Here is an 18,638-nt window from a genome sequence, read left to right on the forward strand (position 1 = left end):
AGAAAGATCCGGCCGTGAGGAAGAGAAGACCTTCCCGGTCCGCTCCGGATGGGTAAATTCTTTTAAATTCCTATTTTAGGTCTCCCACGGATCCGGACGGCTTCCATAGGCTTCAATAGAAGCCCGCGGGAGCCGTCCCCGCGGGAGACCCGCACGAAAATGGAGCATGGTCCAGATTTTTTCATGCTCCATTTTTTTTAAAATCCCTTTTATTGACCATCCGCGGGTATTTATCTACCCGCGGGTGGTCAATGCATCCCTATGGGGTGCGGATCCGCGCGCGGGAGATCCGCTGCGGATCTTAAATCATATTTTGCCCGTGGACATGAGGCCTTACTGGGTTAACTGCGGTCGGCACCCCACGCATACACCTTTCTTGCTATTTCACCATCAGAACACCTAGTTAGGACGAGGACCTACACAGCACCCCTGTGCCCAGCCTCTGCTGATGCAGCTCCACTCCTTGTTCTACACCAGATCTATCTGAGATTTCAAGCTAGGACTCCAAAATTGCAAGTTAATGATGCTAACCACTGAGCTACATTCATTGAATTTTTAAATGCTGAAAATTAGAAACAATGTTTAAAAATGCCCAATTACATCTATTTCACTTCCATTGGTAATAAAACTGGATCAGTCTAAAAACTAGTGTGAAGGTAGCCCCACATCCACCATGTCAAAACAAAACAAGACCAACTTTATATACAAAATAATAGTGTTCAGTGACCACCCAGCATACAGTTCAGATCGTTCTGCTGAAAGAATACTTAAAAGGGTTGTCCCGCAAAAGCAAGTGGGGTATACACTTCTGTATGGCCATATTAATGCACTTTGTAATATACATCGTGCATTAAATATGAGCCATACAGAAGTTATTCACTTACCTGCTCCGTTGCTGGCGTCCCCGTCTCCATGGTGCCGTCTAATTTCAGCGTCTAATCGCCCGATTAGAGGCGCTTGCGCAGAAGGGTCTTCTCCCTTCTGGTCGGTCAGGGCACGAGCGGCGTTCTGGCACCATGGGAGAAAACTGCGGTGCATCATTGGGAAAGGACCGGCGGCCATCTTTAAAAGAAGATGCTGCGCGAACTGGGAAGGAGGTAAGCGATTTTTTTTTTTTTTTTAATTACAAACGGTATTGATTTTAACGGGGCAGAATGCGGGGGTAGGTTGAAAAAAAAATTTGCATTTCGCCGCGAGACAACCCCTTTAATGATGTATTTTCTTACAACTTTTACAATATTATATTTTTAGTTAGATTTTTCTCTAAAACAGTTTTTTGTGACTTGACTCATTTTGGAAAAGCACTGCATTCAGGAAGTCTTCAGACTTTCACTATTATGTTGTGCAAATTTAAAAAATTCAACTTTCCCCTTCACTTTGCACCCAGTACCCCATAATGACGAAAGGGCAACGGAATGTTATAAATCTTTTGTAATGTTTTTTATAAATGAAAGACTAAGGCCGAATGTCCACGAGCGGATTTGATTTGCGTAATCCGCGCGGGTCACCCGCAAATCAAGCCACCCATAGGGAAACGTGCGTCCGCAAGTGAAATACAGCATGAGGATTTGATTTACGGGGAAAAAATCGCAGCATGCTCCATTTCGGTGTGGATCTCACACGGACAGCTTCCATTGAAATCAGTGGAAGCCGTCGGATTCGTGGCCTGTCCACAATTCAATTTACCCATCGCAATTCACCCGTCGGGTGCTGCCTCCACAGATAGTCCAAACCCAGACCGATGCGTGGCCAGGGGGATCCACAACCGCCCTCCTGACAGTGCGCAAGCAACGCTTAATAAACGGAGTGACGGATTTGCAGACTATTGGAATCACACCAGCAGACTTGGCCCCTCTAAAAAGATGTGACATTTAACAAATAGTAAGATTTTCACTGAAGTTTTCTAAAGATGTATTGATCTGCTTTGGATCTAGATTTGGTCTCTTTTAACTCCTCATAGTGTTTTCTCTCAGGGATCTCTAACTCCCTACTGTAAGCTTGTATAGCTGTATAGTTCTGTAAATGTGGACTGTAGGGTTTTGGTGCATATTTTATAGCACATTTCATCCATATGGATACCATCAGTGAAGCCTTCAGGATTCCCTTTGATGCTCCACAGCTGAGAATGCCGAAGAGCTCAAAATCTGCTTCATGGCCTCAAATCCACAGCCCTGGTGTCCTGGGGGGGAATGGCTAAATGTTGTGTATACAGCACTTGCTGCAAACAGAGTGATACTTCTAGTGCAGAACATTCTGTGGGACCTCAACGATTGTGCAAGGACTGACTGCAGTCCAACAGCTTGTCAGCCATGGCCAGGCAGCAGCAGACGTGACTCACTGCTCTGGCTCTACGCTCTCTGTGCTATGGCCCATGGCACGATGATTTAGAATGGAAGTCCTAACCAAAATGGTTAAATGGTACTTTTCCTATCATGTCAAGTTGTGACCCTCTGCCAAATATGTAATTCCAGTTATAGTCTTCCATTATGTGAAAGTAAGCATTCTTGCATCGTTCACTACCTGCACCAGTGAGGGGTCTGTTGGTGCCCAATGTCCATTTTGTTATGTGTGATAAATGTGCCTCGAGCTAAACTGCTTTTATAACTGTTACAGGTTTGTCAGGAAACCTCGCAGACTTGGAAAAGAGAAGACAAACCTTTGGTAAAAATTTTATTCCCCCGAAGAAAGCAAAAACATTCTTGCAACTTGTGTGGGAAGCCTTGCAAGATGTAACCTTAATCATCCTGGAAATTGCAGCTATAATATCCCTTGGCTTGTCCTTCTACCATCCTCCAGGCGGAGACAATGAAGGTAAGTCGCCTGCTGTTACATACTGTATGTGCACATGTGTGCACAGCTCCCAGAGATGCCATTCAATTTACATGGTTTAGCTTTTTTTGCATCTTTTTTAATGGGAAATGCAATAAAGAGTGATTCAAAAGAACATGAGAAGAAGACATAGTAGCTACAGTGATGATCTGAAAGTAGTCTTTTACACAGTCACAGCACGAATGATCGTCCGAATGTTTGCGGTTCCTGGCAAATTAGGAAAACAATCAGCCGACAAACGAGTGGCCATTTGTTACCTTACGCTTTCAGCAACCATAAAAATGCTCGCTAATCGGGGAGATGTAAAGCCGGCCTATGCTCTCGGACAATCATACTTGTAATCATTCATCACCATAAGCAATTCTAGGCACGTGTACATAAAAGTAAACAAGTGCGGATGGATGTGCTTATTGATCGGCACTTAGTTGAGGCTGAGAATTCAGCTCTGAGAGAAAAAAAACGTACCAATAACCACATGTAGTAACTATGTATTATTAATCTGTTTGGAAGAATCCAAAAATAAGTAAAGATCAATATGGAGCCCATCTCTGGATGCACACCACCTGCCTCCGGGAATGGCTTCCACTTTCTGCCACGTCCACGTAGTGTAGCCAGTGTTCTTTTTGAACTTACAAACTATTCTTTCAACTGTATCTTTAGAACATTCTGTGTCTTTGCTATCTATTTGTATTCTTTTCCTAGTTTGTGTCTGGCAATAATTTTTTAACTTTTTGGTCCACTGTCTCGAGTTAGCCATATTTGTAACACATAATCCAACATCAGTCAACAAAACCACTGGGTCCGTTCTGACCAGACTGTTAGGAGGTGTTGGGACCAGTGGATGTGTGAGGACACAGAAGGCGAACAAGCTCAGGACCCCCTCAATACACCACCGTGAGAGGACCGTTTGATTGTCCGACAAGCATGAGAAGCTACAATGGTTTAATCAGAAACAGGTGGCACCATTGTTAAACCCCTGTGTCTGTCGGAACCATTTCTAGGCGCTTGGCTGAAGGTTATTTGGTCTCGCAGTGCCTATTACTTCTACGGCCTCGGACACTCCCTATCATCTCCGTTTGCAGTGGCATTATAAATAACGAAACTGAACTGCTACAGAGTGGAATCGGGTTGTCTTCTACGACTAATCCAGGTGGCCCAACGGTATTAGAGCCTCCATGCCCGCCTATATCACTTCTTATATCCAAGCTAGAGGTGGTACAACAGGATACTAGAGCCTCCATGTCCCCCGTGTCACATCTTGTATCGAAGCTAGCGGCAGTACAACAGGGCAGTAGAGTCTCTATACAAGGGGTCAGTTTTCCATGATAGGATAAGCATTACGGTATCCAGATTGTCACCAAAATTATAGAAGTACTGCAAAAAATCCAGCATGCAACTGTAGTGGCCCAGTACAACGGGGTCCCTCCTAAAGTGTGTATGCTCAATATTGTATTGTCAGTGTCTTCTGTGCTGTGTGAGTGAAGTGTATTGCCTACTTTGCAGCACTGAATGGGTTAAGTGTCTGTGTAATGTATCTTTTTGTTTTTCACGTGACTGTGTATTTATTGGTATGAGAGGAGTTGCGAGGGGCTTTTGGTTTTTCGTCTGTCCTTGAGCAAGAGACGGCCAATGTGGCTGTCTGTGGGTACCATCAACCCACAGCTACAGAATGGAGGAGGCCGAGAGGATGGCCTATCGCTTATGACAGCAGATGATGTTTTCTGGAGAATGCAGCGTGGAATAACCAGTGAGTGTGCAGGTAGACAAAAAGAGTGCTGAGGAAGAGTGGAACCGGGCCAGGACCTGCAGATAACTTAGACTGTGGTTTCTCCTGCATCCCTGTGAAGTCTCCCTGCCACACCACTTTGTAAAGCTGCTGCGAAGTTCTGCGCTTGTGGAAGTTCAGTAAAACGACCAGTCACCCATCCATTTCCAGAGGCTGTGTCTTAACCTGTGTGTGTGTGTGTGTGTGTGTGTGTGTGTGTGTGTGTGTGTGTGTGTGTGTGAATTTACTCACCAACTGGGAATTCCTCCACGGAGGCTGCGCGAGAGAGGGTCTACTCCACCATCCCAGAATCCTCCTTCCGCTGCAGAAGAAACGGTGGCATGACGAGTGACAAATCAAACTAAGATAATCCTGCATTGGGTTCCCCGCTTTATCCACCTGCCCCCGGCCCTTGGACGTGCCTCGGTTACCCTACGGGTGGGAAGACTGTAGAGCCACCGTGACAAGGCCCAAATCCTACCCCGCTGTCTCCTGGCCATGCCCCGCTCCTTGGATGCTGCAGGGTACTGCACAACCATAACAAAACAAAGGACTTTTGGGGTATATATTACGGACTATGTGGGTGAGGATGCAGATCTGTGCCCGACGTGGAAGGAGTCTTGATTGTAGAAAGGAATAATGGATAATATCCATGATGTCCAAAGCAAGGCTGAAAGCAAAATCCAAAAATGGGGCCATGAGCAGAACCATGAATTACAAGGACAAGGACCAGAAAAATAATGACAAGCAATAGGGAGCCCTCTACATCTATAAAGAAGGTTTCAACACAACATAGAAGGGGGTTCTTTACTGTAAGAGTAGTGAGAATGTGGAACTCTGCCTGAGGACGTGGTGATGAACAATACAACATTTTTTATCACTTGTCACTTCAGAATGGTTGGTGATTTGGCTTCACTAGCGTTGCTCCACTGTGGAACCATATTCTAAAGAGATTTGTCTGGAATGGGGTTAATAAGGTTCCATAATTCCCGCGAACCACATATGATAGCAGTTATCCGCAAATACAGAAAATTTGGAACATTGATGAAAAACTCCTGGATTGGCTGACCTACCAAAGTTTAACCAAGAGCGCATTCATGACTCCTCCTGTTGGGCACAAAAAAACTCTGGGCTTCACTTGCTTCTGTTAAGGTTGTTGTAAACACATCCACAAGAAAAAAGACACTATACTAAAATATTAATGCTTGGGGAAAGGCTGAAGATAGCGCTGCCCTGTGGTGAGGGTGTTCAGTCGGCTGATGACAAATGTCGGTGATTTATTGGTGAACTGCTGCCAGCCAATCTAAACCTGTGTCTCACAGGTCATACAATGTATGGAGCAGTATATAATCTATCCCCCCCCCCCCCCCCGTGCCCCCCCAGCGCACACATAGGGCAGCATATGGTTTATCTCCCCCCCCCCCCAGCACACACATAGGGCAGCATATGATTTATCCCCCCCCCCCCCCCAGCACACACATAGGGCAGTATATAATCTATTTCTCCCCGTGCCCCCCCAGCACACACATAGGGCAGCATATGGTTTATCTCCCTCCCCCCCCAGCACACACATAGGGCAGCATATGATTTATCTCCCCCCCCCCCCAGCACTCACATAGGGTAGCATATAATTTATCTCTTTCCCCCCCCCCCCCCCCCCAGCGCACACCTAGGGCGGCATATGATTTATCCCCCCCCCCCCCCCCCAGCGCACCTAGGGCAGCATATGATTTATCCCCCCCCCCAGCACACACATAAGGCAGCAAATGATTTATCCCCCCCCCAGCACACACATAAGGCAGCAAATGATTTATCCCCCCCCCAGCACACACATATGGCGGCATATGATTTATCTCCCCCCCCCCCCCCCCCAGCACACGCATAGGGCAGCATATGATTTATTCCCCCCCCCCCCCCAGCACACACATAGGGCAGCATATGATTTATCTCCCCCCTTCCCCTGCACACACATAGGGCAGCATATGATTTATCTCCCCCCCCCCCCCAGCACACGCATAGGGCAGCATATGATTTATCCCCCCCCCCCAGCACACGCATAGGGCAGCATATGATTTATCCCCCCCCCCCCCCCCCAGCACTCACATAGGGCAGCATACGATTTATCTCGCCCCCCCCCCCCAGCACACGCATAGGGCAGCATATGATTTAACCCCCCCCCCCCCCAGCACTCACATAGGGCAGCATACGATTTATCTCGCCCCCTGCAACCAACATAGGGCAGCATACAGCATATAATTATGGTAGTCCGGCCCCTTTCCTCTCTGGACATCAGCGATTGGGCCATACTACAATCCCCTCCCCTGGGGCGTTCCAGTAAAGTACTATATGGGCACACTTTCATTCAATCCAGCATTACTCCTGTGGCTCACCATCAGAGCCACAGGCTTTATCCTTTTATCTATTTGCTTTCTATTTTTGGGTGCTTTTAGGGATACTCTGGCTGATTGGATATCTGATACTTATTTGCAGGCTCTATTAGATAGTTTCTCTAATACCCTTATTGGGTTTATGATAGAACTAGTATCTATTTATGAGCTTTTGACTCTTGAATTGGCTGCATCATCTGTAGCTACTACACCAAATAAGGGTCAAAAATCTCTAGGGCTTATTAGCCTTTTTGGGGCTGTTGCATTCATTTTTGCAACAACCTCTTTTGCCTGCTGTAATCAATACCCATTTCTGGGCAAGATCTGCTTGTGGGCTATCTGTGGTGAATATTAGTCATTACATTCAGCCCTGGCTATATTGTGATTTTTCACTATAGCTAACGACTCTGTAGACTTTCCTTGAACTTGGCTACAGAGGTACGCTAAGGCAGTTTAGTGCTCGAAATTTCCTGATTAAATCAGATACTGGGACCCAGTTTATATATGTTCGAGCACTAAAATTGCGCTTTCCCAAGCCACCCTTTCCGAATATCTTAAAATATCTATTGATTACGAATCTATCACGAAAAAACAACAAAAAGCAAAATCAGTTATCGCCCTGATTTAGTATTCTTTCTTTTAAAAAATATAAGTGCTCCTGATGAACCACATTCGTGTGGGGAAACGCGTCGAGCCGAGTATACTGCAATTGAATAACCCTGTTTTGCGCCGCAATTCTTGCGCATAAGGGTCTTTTTCTTTTGGAGCTTCTCTTATTTAAACCATCTCGTTATGCGCTATGCGCTATACTTCACTCACATAGGGGCTAATTTCTGTTAGGAAGAGGTTCTCTATCTAAAACACTCTGCTGGGGGCATTATACTTACAGGCGTCCCACAGCAGATAGAGCCATCTTCCTACCTCTTACGTGATCTAAAAAACAGAGGACACAACACTAGGTGTCCTTTGTTAATACCGATTTTTCTAGCCTCTATTAGCTTCCTTGGTTAAGGAAGAGGCGACCTTCGTGTTTTTGTGTGGTTGTTTTGTTCGTCCATGCGCAACGCATGTGTGTTAGCCCATTTATGTTTTTAAAGTTAAATTTTCATTAAAGTATATACATTTTAGTCTATAACTGTGACAAGGGCCAATTAATTTAGTCTATAGACTTTTTCCGTCTGTGACAAATCTCCCCCCCCCCCCCCCCAGCACTCACATAGGGCAGCATACGATTTATCTCAGCCTTATCTCAGCCCCTGCAACCAACATAGGGCAGCATATGATTTATCTCCTGCCCCCCCCCCCCTCAGCGCACACATAGGACAGCATATGATTTATCTCCCCTCAACATGCACATAGGGCAGCATATAATTTATCTCCCCCCCCCCCCAGTAATAAGCAGCCTCCCCCCCCAGTAATAAGCAGCCCCCCCCCCAGTAATAAGCAGCCTCCCCCCCCAGTAATAAGCAGCCTCCCCCCCCCAGTAATAAGCAGCCTCCCCCCCCAGTAATAAGCAGCCTCCCCCCCCAGTAATAAGCAGCCTCCCCCCCCAGTAATAAGCAGCCTCCCCCCCCAGTAATAAGCAGCCTCCCCCCCCAGTAATAAGCAGCCTCCCCCCCAGTAATAAGCAGCCTCTCCCCCCCCAGTAATAAGCAGCCTCTCCCCCCCCAGTAATAAGCAGCCTCCCCCCCAGTAATAAGCAGCCTCCCCCCCCCAGTAATAAGCAGCCTCCCCCCCCAGTAATAAGCAGCCTCCCCCCCCAGTAATAAGCAGCCTCCCCCCCAGTAATAAGCAGCCTCCCCCCCCAGTAATAAGCAGCCTCCGCCCCAGTAATAAGCAGCCTCCGCCCCAGTAATAAGCAGCCTCCCCCCCCAGTAATAAGCAGCCTCCCCCCCAGTAATAAGCAGCCTCCCCCCCAGTAATAAGCAGCCTCCCCCCCCAGTAATAAGCAGCCTCCCCCCCCAGTAATAAGCAGCCTCCCCCCCCAGTAATAAGCAGCCTCCCCCCCCAGTAATAAGCAGCCTCCCCCCCCAGTAATAAGCAGCCTCCCCCCCAGTAATAAGCAGCCTCCCCCCCAGTAATAAGCAGCCTCCCCCCCCAGTAATAAGCAGCCTCTCCCCCCCAGTAATAAGCAGCCTCCCCCCCCCAGTAATAAGCAGCCTCCCCCCCCCAGTAATAAGCAGCCTCCCCCCCCAGTAATAAGCAGCCTCCCCCCCCAGTAATAAGCAGCCTCCCCCCCCAGTAATAAGCAGCCTCCCCCCCCAGTAATAAGCAGCCTCCCCCCCAGTAATAAGCAGCCTCCCCCCCCAGTAATAAGCAGCCTCCCCCCCCCCAGTAATAAGCAGCCTCCCCCCCCCAGTAATAAGCAGCCTCCCCCCCCCAGTAATAAGCAGCCTCCCCCCCCCCCAGTAATAAGCAGCCTCCCCCCCAGTAATAAGCAGCCTCCCCCCCCAGTAATAAGCAGCCTCCCCCCCCCAGTAATAAGCAGCCTCCCCCCCCAGTAATAAGCAGCCTCCCCCCCAGTAATAAGCAGCCTCCCCCCCAGTAATAAGCAGCCCCCACCCCCAGTAATAAGCAGCCTCCCCCCCCCCCAGTAATAAGCAGCCTCCCCCCCCAGTAATAAGCAGCCTCCCCCCCCAGTAATAAGCAGCCTCCCCCCCCAGTAATAAGCAGCCTCCCCCCCCAGTAATAAGCAGCCTCCCCCCCAGTAATAAGCAGCCTCCCCCCCCAGTAATAAGCAGCCTCCCCCCGCAGTAATAAGCAGCCCCCCCCCCCCCAACCCATATACTTACCTCCTCCCTGCTGTCAGCGTCGCTCTCTCTCTCTTGCCCTGACGTCAGTGTGCAGCCCGGATCGCTTCCTCCCCGAGTCCTCTCCTGCGGAACTAATGAGCAGGGGACACGGGAGGAGGATCCTGGCTGCACAGTGCGCGCCGGGAGCAGCGCGATTACCAGCGGAGAAATGCGGCGCCCCCGCTGGTAATCGCTTCAGTGGTGAGCGGCGTCGGCACGCCGCGGGCCACATAACACAAGGCTGCGGGCCGGATTCAGCCCGCGGGCCTTGTATTTAGAACAAAAGTTCCCGGCGGTGCCGCGGACCGGCGTTAGACACCTAACGGCCCGGTCCGCGGACCGGTGGTTGGGGACCCCTGATATAAAGTACTGGAAAACTTTTAAAAATTCCTAAATGGGGTGAAATTGGAAAAAATGCAGTTTTGCCATCTTTGCAGGGCTATTGTTTTTATAGTGTACACACTGGCAAAAAGAACATGATTACTTTTATTCTATTGATCGGTACGGTTACGGCGATACCACATTAGTTTACTGTCGCCATCCTCTGACCACCATAACTTGATCTTTGCGTCATTGGAGTTGTGTGACTACCTGAGGTTTTGGAGTACCATATATACTCTAGTATAAGCCTAGTTTTTTAGCACTTTTTTAATGCTGAAAAAGCCCCCCTCTGCTTATACTCGTGTGAGGTAAAAAAAAAAAAACAACAAAAATCCCCGCTTTACTTACCTCCCAGTCTGCGTCTGTGTCCCCGGCGCGATGGTCTTCCCTGCACTGCGGCAAGCTGCTTGAGAATTCTTGCCGCTGTCATCTCCCTGCTCGTCTTTGAATTCCTCCGCCGTCAGCACTGTGTAGGTAAGCGCTGTAATTGGATTGAGGGCCAGCCAATCACAGCTGGCGCTCAATCATTCACAGCCATTCAGTGGATGACATCACTGAATGGCTGTGATTGGCTGGCGCTCGATCCAATCACAGCGCTTACGGCGGGGGAATTGAAAGCGGAGCAGGGAGATGACAGCGGGGAGAATTCTCAAGCAGCTTGCCGCACCGCCGAGGAGACCATCATGCCGGGGACACAGACGCCGGCTGGGAGGTAAGTATTGCATTTTTTCTTTACCTAATATATACTTGAGTATAGCTAGGCTTATACTCGGGTCAATAAGTCTTACAATTTTTTTTTTGTGCTAAAAGTTATTGTCTCGGCTTATACTCAGGTCGGCTAATACTCGAGTATATACGGCACAGATGACTTTTTATTAAGGTATTTCTTGGAGACGGGATGACCAAAAAAGCACAATTCTGGCATCTTTTTGTTTTCTATTTCTTTCTGCTGATGATCACAGAGCTGGGATAGATTCGTTAATTTGATTGGGCGTTTATGGACTCGGTGGTACTTTTAATATGCTTCCCAAACCCCAACGCTGGAGGGCACACACGTACGTCCAAAATCATCAAGGGGTTAAACTAGTAGGAGGATGATTGGATGGCTTTGCTCATCTGGAGAGAACTAGATAAGGATGAGACAACCAAGTCTTCCTGAAGTCAGCTATGACTATTGTATGACTTCATATGTAAAGTATCATTAGTATTTGCCCGCTTTACACATGTAGGACCCGCTCCACCACTTCCGCATGCGGTATCACTATGAAAATTTTGCAGCGTTTACAGTACAAGCCATGTGATTGAGATTTTACTAATACCCTTCACACATCGCGGATTTTATCTGCTGCAGAAATGCTGGGAATTTGAAAAATGTTGCGAATTACGAATCCTATTTATGTTGCAGATTTTTGCCATAGAGATCAAATGGAGAACATAAAAACCGCACCAAAATCCGCAAATACACTTTTGAAACAGAAATGCACTAAGGCCACTCTTACACAGGCCGTTTTTTATAGCGTTTAGCAGAGTATGGTGTTTCTAATGCCACCATTTTCAATTGCTTTATTTTAGTGTGTTTTGGCGGGGGTGTTTTTTTTTTTTTTCTTTAAAATGCACGTGATAACCGATTGCAATAATGGGGTGCGTTAAACACCGCCGTCGAACGCATTTGATAATGCTGTTCAAAAACGCGGTGGAATGAGACGTTTTTACAGACAGCTGTGTGAAAGCAGCCTAAATCTCACTGGAAATCTGCATTTGTTGATGTTTGGTAATCACATTTGCCAGTGTGACCTCCGTGCAGGAACTACCGGATCACAGAAACCCAACACATTCCGCAGGGGAAAATCTGCATCTAAAAACACATATACAAAATCCACAACAAATTCCATAAAGCTCGTACACTCTGGTCATCTGCAGAAAGCAGCAGGGTTTCCGCAGCTAGACACCTAAGGCCTCCCTCACACATGCGTTTAGTAAAAAGTAAAGCACCACAATTTAACTTTCAGCTGCAGCTCCCTGCGGCTGACAGCGGACTTTAGCACACCTCATCATGGATGAGGTGTGCTAAACATCAAAAATAGAACAGACGCTGGAAAAGCACTGCGATCCAGCAGCTGTCTGAGAGGCTCCATTAAAACAATGGGAGCATTATACTGCGATTAGCATGGCGCTGAAAACGCTGCGTTAATCGCGGAAAAATAACGTTTGTGTGATGGAGGCTTGAAAGTGACTTCACATCTGAGTTGGAATATCCGGTCGGCAGTTCTGTCGCAGATCTGACACCAAATACCGGAAGAAAATACGCTTCATGTAGCGCTTTCTTCTTGTTAAAAGCTGGGCAGCTGCGTGGAAAGCAAATAGATCCCATTATAGTCACTGGGGTTTGCCTGGCGCTGTTCACTTCCGTCCTGACACGTAGCTGTTCGGCCAAGGGATTGCCCTTTCCAGCAGGAAACAGGAACCCTGATGCAGATGTACAGCCCCCCTTATAGTTGTCCCACTGCTGGTGGTGTGCTGCACATACTACTGTATACACAAAGTCTAGACAGAAACCACTCACAGGCCACTATGACACCGCAGGTGTGTGTCCCTGTGTAGTTAGACATGCAAACCGCCAACCAACATATTGTGACCGGCAGTGAAGGGGGGTGACACTGGGGTCTGCACCGAATGCTCAACAAGCCAAACTGCTTATCAGAATTAGCTGGCTTCCATTCAAATCAATGTGAGCGCCTCCCAGCTGCTCCACATCCTGCGCCTCTCCTAGCCGAGATTGGAGAAGAGCAGGTATGGGTTAAACAATAGAGATGAGCGAAGGTACTCGGTTCGGGTGTTTTTGGACCCGAGCCCCCCCGCTTTTTTCCGAGTAACTGACTACTTGGACGAAAAGATTCGGGGGGGGGGGGGGGGGGGGGGGGGGGGGGGGGGGGGGGGAGTAGTCAGTTACTCGGAAAAAGCGGTGCTCGGGTCCAAAAAACACCCGAACCGAGTACGTTCGCTCATCTCTAGTTAACAACAAAGTGTTCTGACTTTCTCTTCTGACGACTGATGATGATGATGGTGATGATGATGAGTGGGCCTTATGGATGGAATGCATAAAATAATGTTTAACTACGCAATTTGATGCTGCACTATCTCTTCTGCTACAGTATATGGATTTGTATTTGGATCATGGCTCGGATCCTTAATTAGTGGCTCTGCTTCACCCTCGCTGGATTCAGTTTTCTACGAGTGCTGCTGGTGTCTACAATTTGATCTCCGGGAGACCAGACTTCTTCAGCGTTAGGCGTTCCTGCGGCATGACACGCGGTTCCCCTCTCCAACAGCCCTATGATGCATATGGCCTTACCCAGCCTTTAGTTTCTGTATTTCTGCCTCCAAGCCATTACTCTCTCTAGCATTTCATTCTATCTATTGATTCCTGCTGCCCAGCAGTGTTCTCCTTGTGTGCGTTGTGTCTCCGCCAGTATTGGATTATTGATAAAGGATATTAATTGTGTTTTTAAGCACTTTTAGTTTTTCCATGCACAGTCTGCTTGTACTGATGGACACCGGGATGGTCAATATATAATCTTACTTTTTTCTATATGGTGGGATGATGTATGCTGGTGCTGAACCAGGTGTATATGAGGTACCTTGAGGGGTTGGAGCAGAAGGTACCTGCACAGGTGCCCTCATACCTCACTGACTTATTTCTTGTGTCTTTTATGAGTCTGCTTCCTCCTTTGCTCTTTCAGTGCACAAGCAGCTGCTTTCTTTGTGGGTAACTACATTGCCCAGCAGCCCTGTGTCTCTTCTGGCTCCCTACACTGACGTTTTCTCCTATGTTGCTGCAGGATATTTTCATTGGTGAATTAGGTGGTGCTGCAGCACATCAATGCAGACCTGCGGATGCACCATGCATGCTCACCTGGGGAAAACAACGTCACTGTACAGGCTTGGCGACATGCTGTGCATGCTCCACCAGGCCATCTCTAGTAGCAAAGGAGAGAAAATAGGGAGTTGGGATGAATTTGCAATGAGGAACGGTACTATTTTTTGGAAATTAGTTCTCTTGGCTAATTAATTTCAATCATAGAACACATTCACATTAAAAGGAAAAATACCCGCCCAAAAATGTCACTTTTTTATTGTAGATTGTCAATTTGTCTCATATAAATATACTAGCTGATATACCCGGCTTCGCCCGAGTTAATTTGGTACTCGTGTTTATCTGGTGTTCACACGGAAATCTTATGAAGTCGTGCTTACTTTAGAGATACCGAAAAAACATATGTTCACCATTTTGCGTAGTTCTCTGTGTTACCCAGAAAACACCACGTGGAGGTAACCATGCGACGTTTCCTTTATATAAAATGACATCAGGATGTGAGAAAATTGGATTCCGTACGTAAAATTTGGACGCTAATTCTTTTGCGCATAGAATTGAATAATCGAGTTGGGACCCATTAGCTTTTCCTATTTATGACATAATCAATGCTCCTGCCAAATTTCACGTTTCTATGACACTGGAAAGTGAGAAAAATACATTCCGTCCGTAAAATTTTGATGCTAATTCTTTTGCACATAGAATTGAATAATCGAGTTGGGACCCGTTAGTTTTTCCTATTTATGACATAATCAATGCCTGTGCCAAATTTTAAGTTTCTATGTGAGAAAATTACATTCCGTACGTAAAATTTGGACGCTAATTCTTTTGCGCATAGAATTGAATAATGGAGTTGGGAACCATTAGCTTTTCCTATTTATGACATAATCAATGCTCGTGCCAAATTTCACGTCTCTATGACACTGGAAAGTGAGAAAAATACATTCCGTACGTAAAAATTTGACGCTAATTATTTTGCGCATAGAATTGAATAATCGAGTTGGGACCCATTAGCTTTTCCTATTTATGACATATTCAATGCCCGTGCCAAATTTCCCGTTTCTATGACATCGGGAAATGAAAGAATTAGATTCCGTACGTAAAATTTGGACGCTAATTCTTTTGCGCATAGAATTGAATAATCAAGTTGGGACCCATTAACTTTTCCTATTTATGACATATTCAATGCCCGTGCCAAGTTTTAAGTTTCTATGACATTGGGAAGTGAGAGATTTAGATTATGTACGTTAAATTTTGACGCCAATTCTTTTGCGCTAGAATTGAATAATCGAGTTGGGACCCAATTACTTTTCCTATTTTGGAGATAATCTATGCTCGTGCCAAAATTCATGTTTCTACGACATCGGGAAGTTGGAGAACTTTTGGCCAGTCAGTCAGTCAGTCAGGGCTTTCAGCTTTATATATATATAGATTTGGCATAGAATTCAGTCGCCTAAGGTACATTTTTAACACTTTAGTGACATAAATAATTGTAGGCTTAAGAAGCTGTAAATCATTCCAACAGTCATAGCTTTCACTTGCCTTATGTCAGTTTACCTGCAGGAGGCCTGATATTTTGTGGGACGACTTCTAGAGTGTTTTAACAACATTTGGTGACTCCACATTCCAAGAACCATGAGGGCTTGTTCTTTATGGGATAACCTGTACTTTTTATTGGTACTATTTTGAGGTATAAAGGACTTTTCCATTTTTTATTTCTGTTTGAGGAAGCAATATGAATGGAAAACAGCTATTTTTTTTTTTACCTTTTTTTTCCCCTTGGGGAAGCCAAAATTGGTAAAACCTGCCCTTTGTTTCTGATCACCTGCCGGAAACAGCTGAGTGCTTCAGCCCAGCGCTGTTTGTGTAGCACTATACTACACGGTTTCCACAGTTCCCATTCACTTTAGTAGGAGTTATGGTAACGGCGCTGGGTTGAAGTGCTCCACGGTTTTTGTAGTTAACCCTTCCCAATCCAATTTGTATGCTGGTTTTCCTAGGGAGCTTACTCTTTTTCTGCCGTTATAAAACGGCGCTATCTGCTGGCTAAAGCCAGTACTGCATGAGGTGACACGTTGGATAGGCTTCGACAGCAGAGAGGCTGGCAATATACAGTAAGAGAACCCCGACTGACGTCTTCCAACATTGGAGCTGTACAGCCTTAAATCATAATGTCTTCAGACGTCAGACAGTGGATTGGAAAGGGTTTAATGCCACTGCCACCACTAATCTCCTAATTAGTGGTAATGCATATCACTATCACTGCAAGATGACTTAAGGCCCTTTTAAATGCAAAGATAATCTTTAAAATAACTGAAGCATTGAAAGATTTAGTGATCTATTTGCATAAAGTGTTAATGGCTTTAATGGCCGTTAACACTTTATCATTATTTGCTTGTAAAAGGGCCTCCAGGAGTTGTTTGCAGAGCCCAGCTTGTGTCTAAACACACTCCCAGCTGTGCAAACAGCTGGCGGCTCTTTCCGGGGTGCGGCTGGCGGCTCTTTCCGGGGTGCGCATGGTGAAGCACTGGAGAAGCTCAGAGATTATTGTACCTTGTCACCACCAGAATAACGGGTGGAGACCAAAAGTGACAGCTTAGGGCTAGGGTAAACCCCCAAAGGTCCTGATTTGGCTGGCTGCAGGACAGGTCCTAGCAGCGTGCGGAGTGAGTTTTGCCTTGGATGGAGGGTTAGGGTTTGTTTTTTTTTGTTTTTTTTAAGTGTTAGGCTTACTTTATTAGCTGTAAGTGGTCCAAATGGAAGCATTTACAGCTAATAATTTAACCATAACACTTAAACCCTTACCCTAACCCTCCATCCAAGCCAAAGTTCAGTCCCTGTGTGCTGCTAGGACTTGCAATGTGTTGGCTACCTGCTCTGCCACTCTCCGTCTCCGGCACGGAGTGTCCCCACTGGCGGCCTCCCAGCAGCGCTGCTGTGAGGTCGGTGCTAGGGAACTACACAGTGGCAGAGCAGAGAGGGGAGAAGGCAGACCACCCGACAAATGAAAGCAGCAGGCGTGGAGACGGAGAGCGGAAGAGCGGGCAGCAAGCGAAGCATCGGGGAAGCAGGGATAGTGACAGCAGCAGTGGGAAGGTTACTGGGAAAAGGGAGACTGACAGTGGGGAGCAAGGGACAGTGACAGCAGCAGCGGAGAGGTTACATCAGGGCCGGGGAAGACACGGACAGCGGGGAGGCAAGGAGAGTGACAGCAGCAAGGTGAAATCAGGGTTGGGAGCCGTGAACGAGCGCAGCGCCGAGTGACAGAGCAGGGAGATCGGTGGAAGGTTAGTGGGCTGCCAGGACCTGCACAGTCAGGAACAGGGGGCGTCAACAGCCTGTCAATTTTGTCTCCACTACTACTTCCGGTGTATACTACAGACTTTGACTTGGCTATTTTTAAAAGACAAATTATTGTTTTCAACCTTCTTTAGTTGATTTACTAGTGTGCTTTTGGGTCATTTTCTTGTTGCATCACTAAGCGTCTCTCATGCTTGAGGACATGGAGATCTGCCGTTAAAATGTTTAACATTCATTGTTCCCTCAGGAACGGCAAGGTGTCCGGGGGGCTTCCACCAGGCTTCACAATTGGCATGAGGTTTTAGTGTTGGCGTGCAGTTTTCTTTTTCCTCTCTTGTGTATTTGTGCTAAAAAGTTTAGCTTTTGTCTCATCTGTTCATAGAACAGTTTCCCAGATGCTTTGGAGAACATCAAGCTTGTTTATAGAAAAATTGAGACAGACTGCAATTTTTTTTTTTTTTAAAAGCAGCAGCTTCCTTTCGCAGGCGCCGTCCTTTACAGGGCCTTTGGCGGGCGCCGTCCTTTACAGGGCCTTTGGCGGGCGCCGTCCTTTACAGGGCCTTTGGCGGGCGCCGTCCTTTACGGGGGCCTTTCGGCGGGCGCCGTCCTCTACGGGGGCCTTTCGGCGGGCGCCCTCCTCTACGGGGGCCTTTCGGCGGGCGCCCTCCTCTACGGGGGCCTTTCGGCGGGCGCCCTCCTCTACGGGGGGCCTTTCGGCGGGCGCCCTCCTCTACGGGGGGCCTTTCGGCGGGCGCCCTCCTCTACGGGGGGCCTTTCGGCGGGCGCCCTCCTCTACGGGGGGCCTTTCGGCGGGCGCCCTCCTCTACGGGGGGCCTTTCGGCGGGCGCCCTCCTCTACGGGGGGCCTTTCGGCGGGCGCCCTCCTCTACGGGGGGCCTTTCGGCGGGCGCCCTCCTCTACGGGGGGCCTTTCGGCGGGCGCCCTCCTCTACGGGGGGCCTTTCGGCGGGCGCCCTCCTCTACGGGGGGCCTTTCGGCGGGCGCCCTCCTCTACGGGGGGCCTTTCGGCGGGCGCCCTCCTCTACGGGGGGCCTTTCGGCGGGCGCCCTCCTCTACGGGGGGCCTTTCGGCGGGCGCCCTCCTCTACGGGGGGCCTTTCGGCGGGCGCCCTCCTCTACGGGGGGCCTTTCGGCGGGCGCCCTCCTCTACGGGGGGCCTTTCGGCGGGCGCCCTCCTCTACGGGGGGCCTTTCGGCGGGCGCCCTCCTCTACGGGGGCCTTTCGGCGGGCGCCCTCCTCTACGGGGGGCCTTTCGGCGGGCGCCCTCCTCTACGGGGGGCCTTTCGGCGGGCGCC

At 48.1% G+C, this 18,638-nt stretch overlaps 1 protein-coding gene across 6 annotated transcripts in view; it reads left to right on the plus strand.

The window, feature by feature from the left end:
- The window catches only part of LOC136625803 (plasma membrane calcium-transporting ATPase 4-like), a 183,085-nt gene that overhangs the window by 68,355 nt on the left and 96,092 nt on the right, over positions 1–18,638 (plus strand). For all 6 annotated transcript variants that reach the window (XR_010792581.1, XM_066600307.1, XM_066600303.1 and 3 more), the window contains exon 3: positions 2,614–2,811. Coding sequence is in view for 5 of the 6 variants with exons in the window: in XM_066600307.1 (XP_066456404.1) it covers positions 2,614–2,811 (198 nt within the window). In the remaining variant the exon portion in view is untranslated. The remainder of the gene's footprint in view (positions 1–2,613; positions 2,812–18,638) is intronic.

This window comes from Eleutherodactylus coqui, chromosome 4, assembly GCF_035609145.1.
Source record: "Eleutherodactylus coqui strain aEleCoq1 chromosome 4, aEleCoq1.hap1, whole genome shotgun sequence".
NCBI classification, from domain to species: domain Eukaryota; kingdom Metazoa; phylum Chordata; class Amphibia; order Anura; family Eleutherodactylidae; genus Eleutherodactylus; species Eleutherodactylus coqui.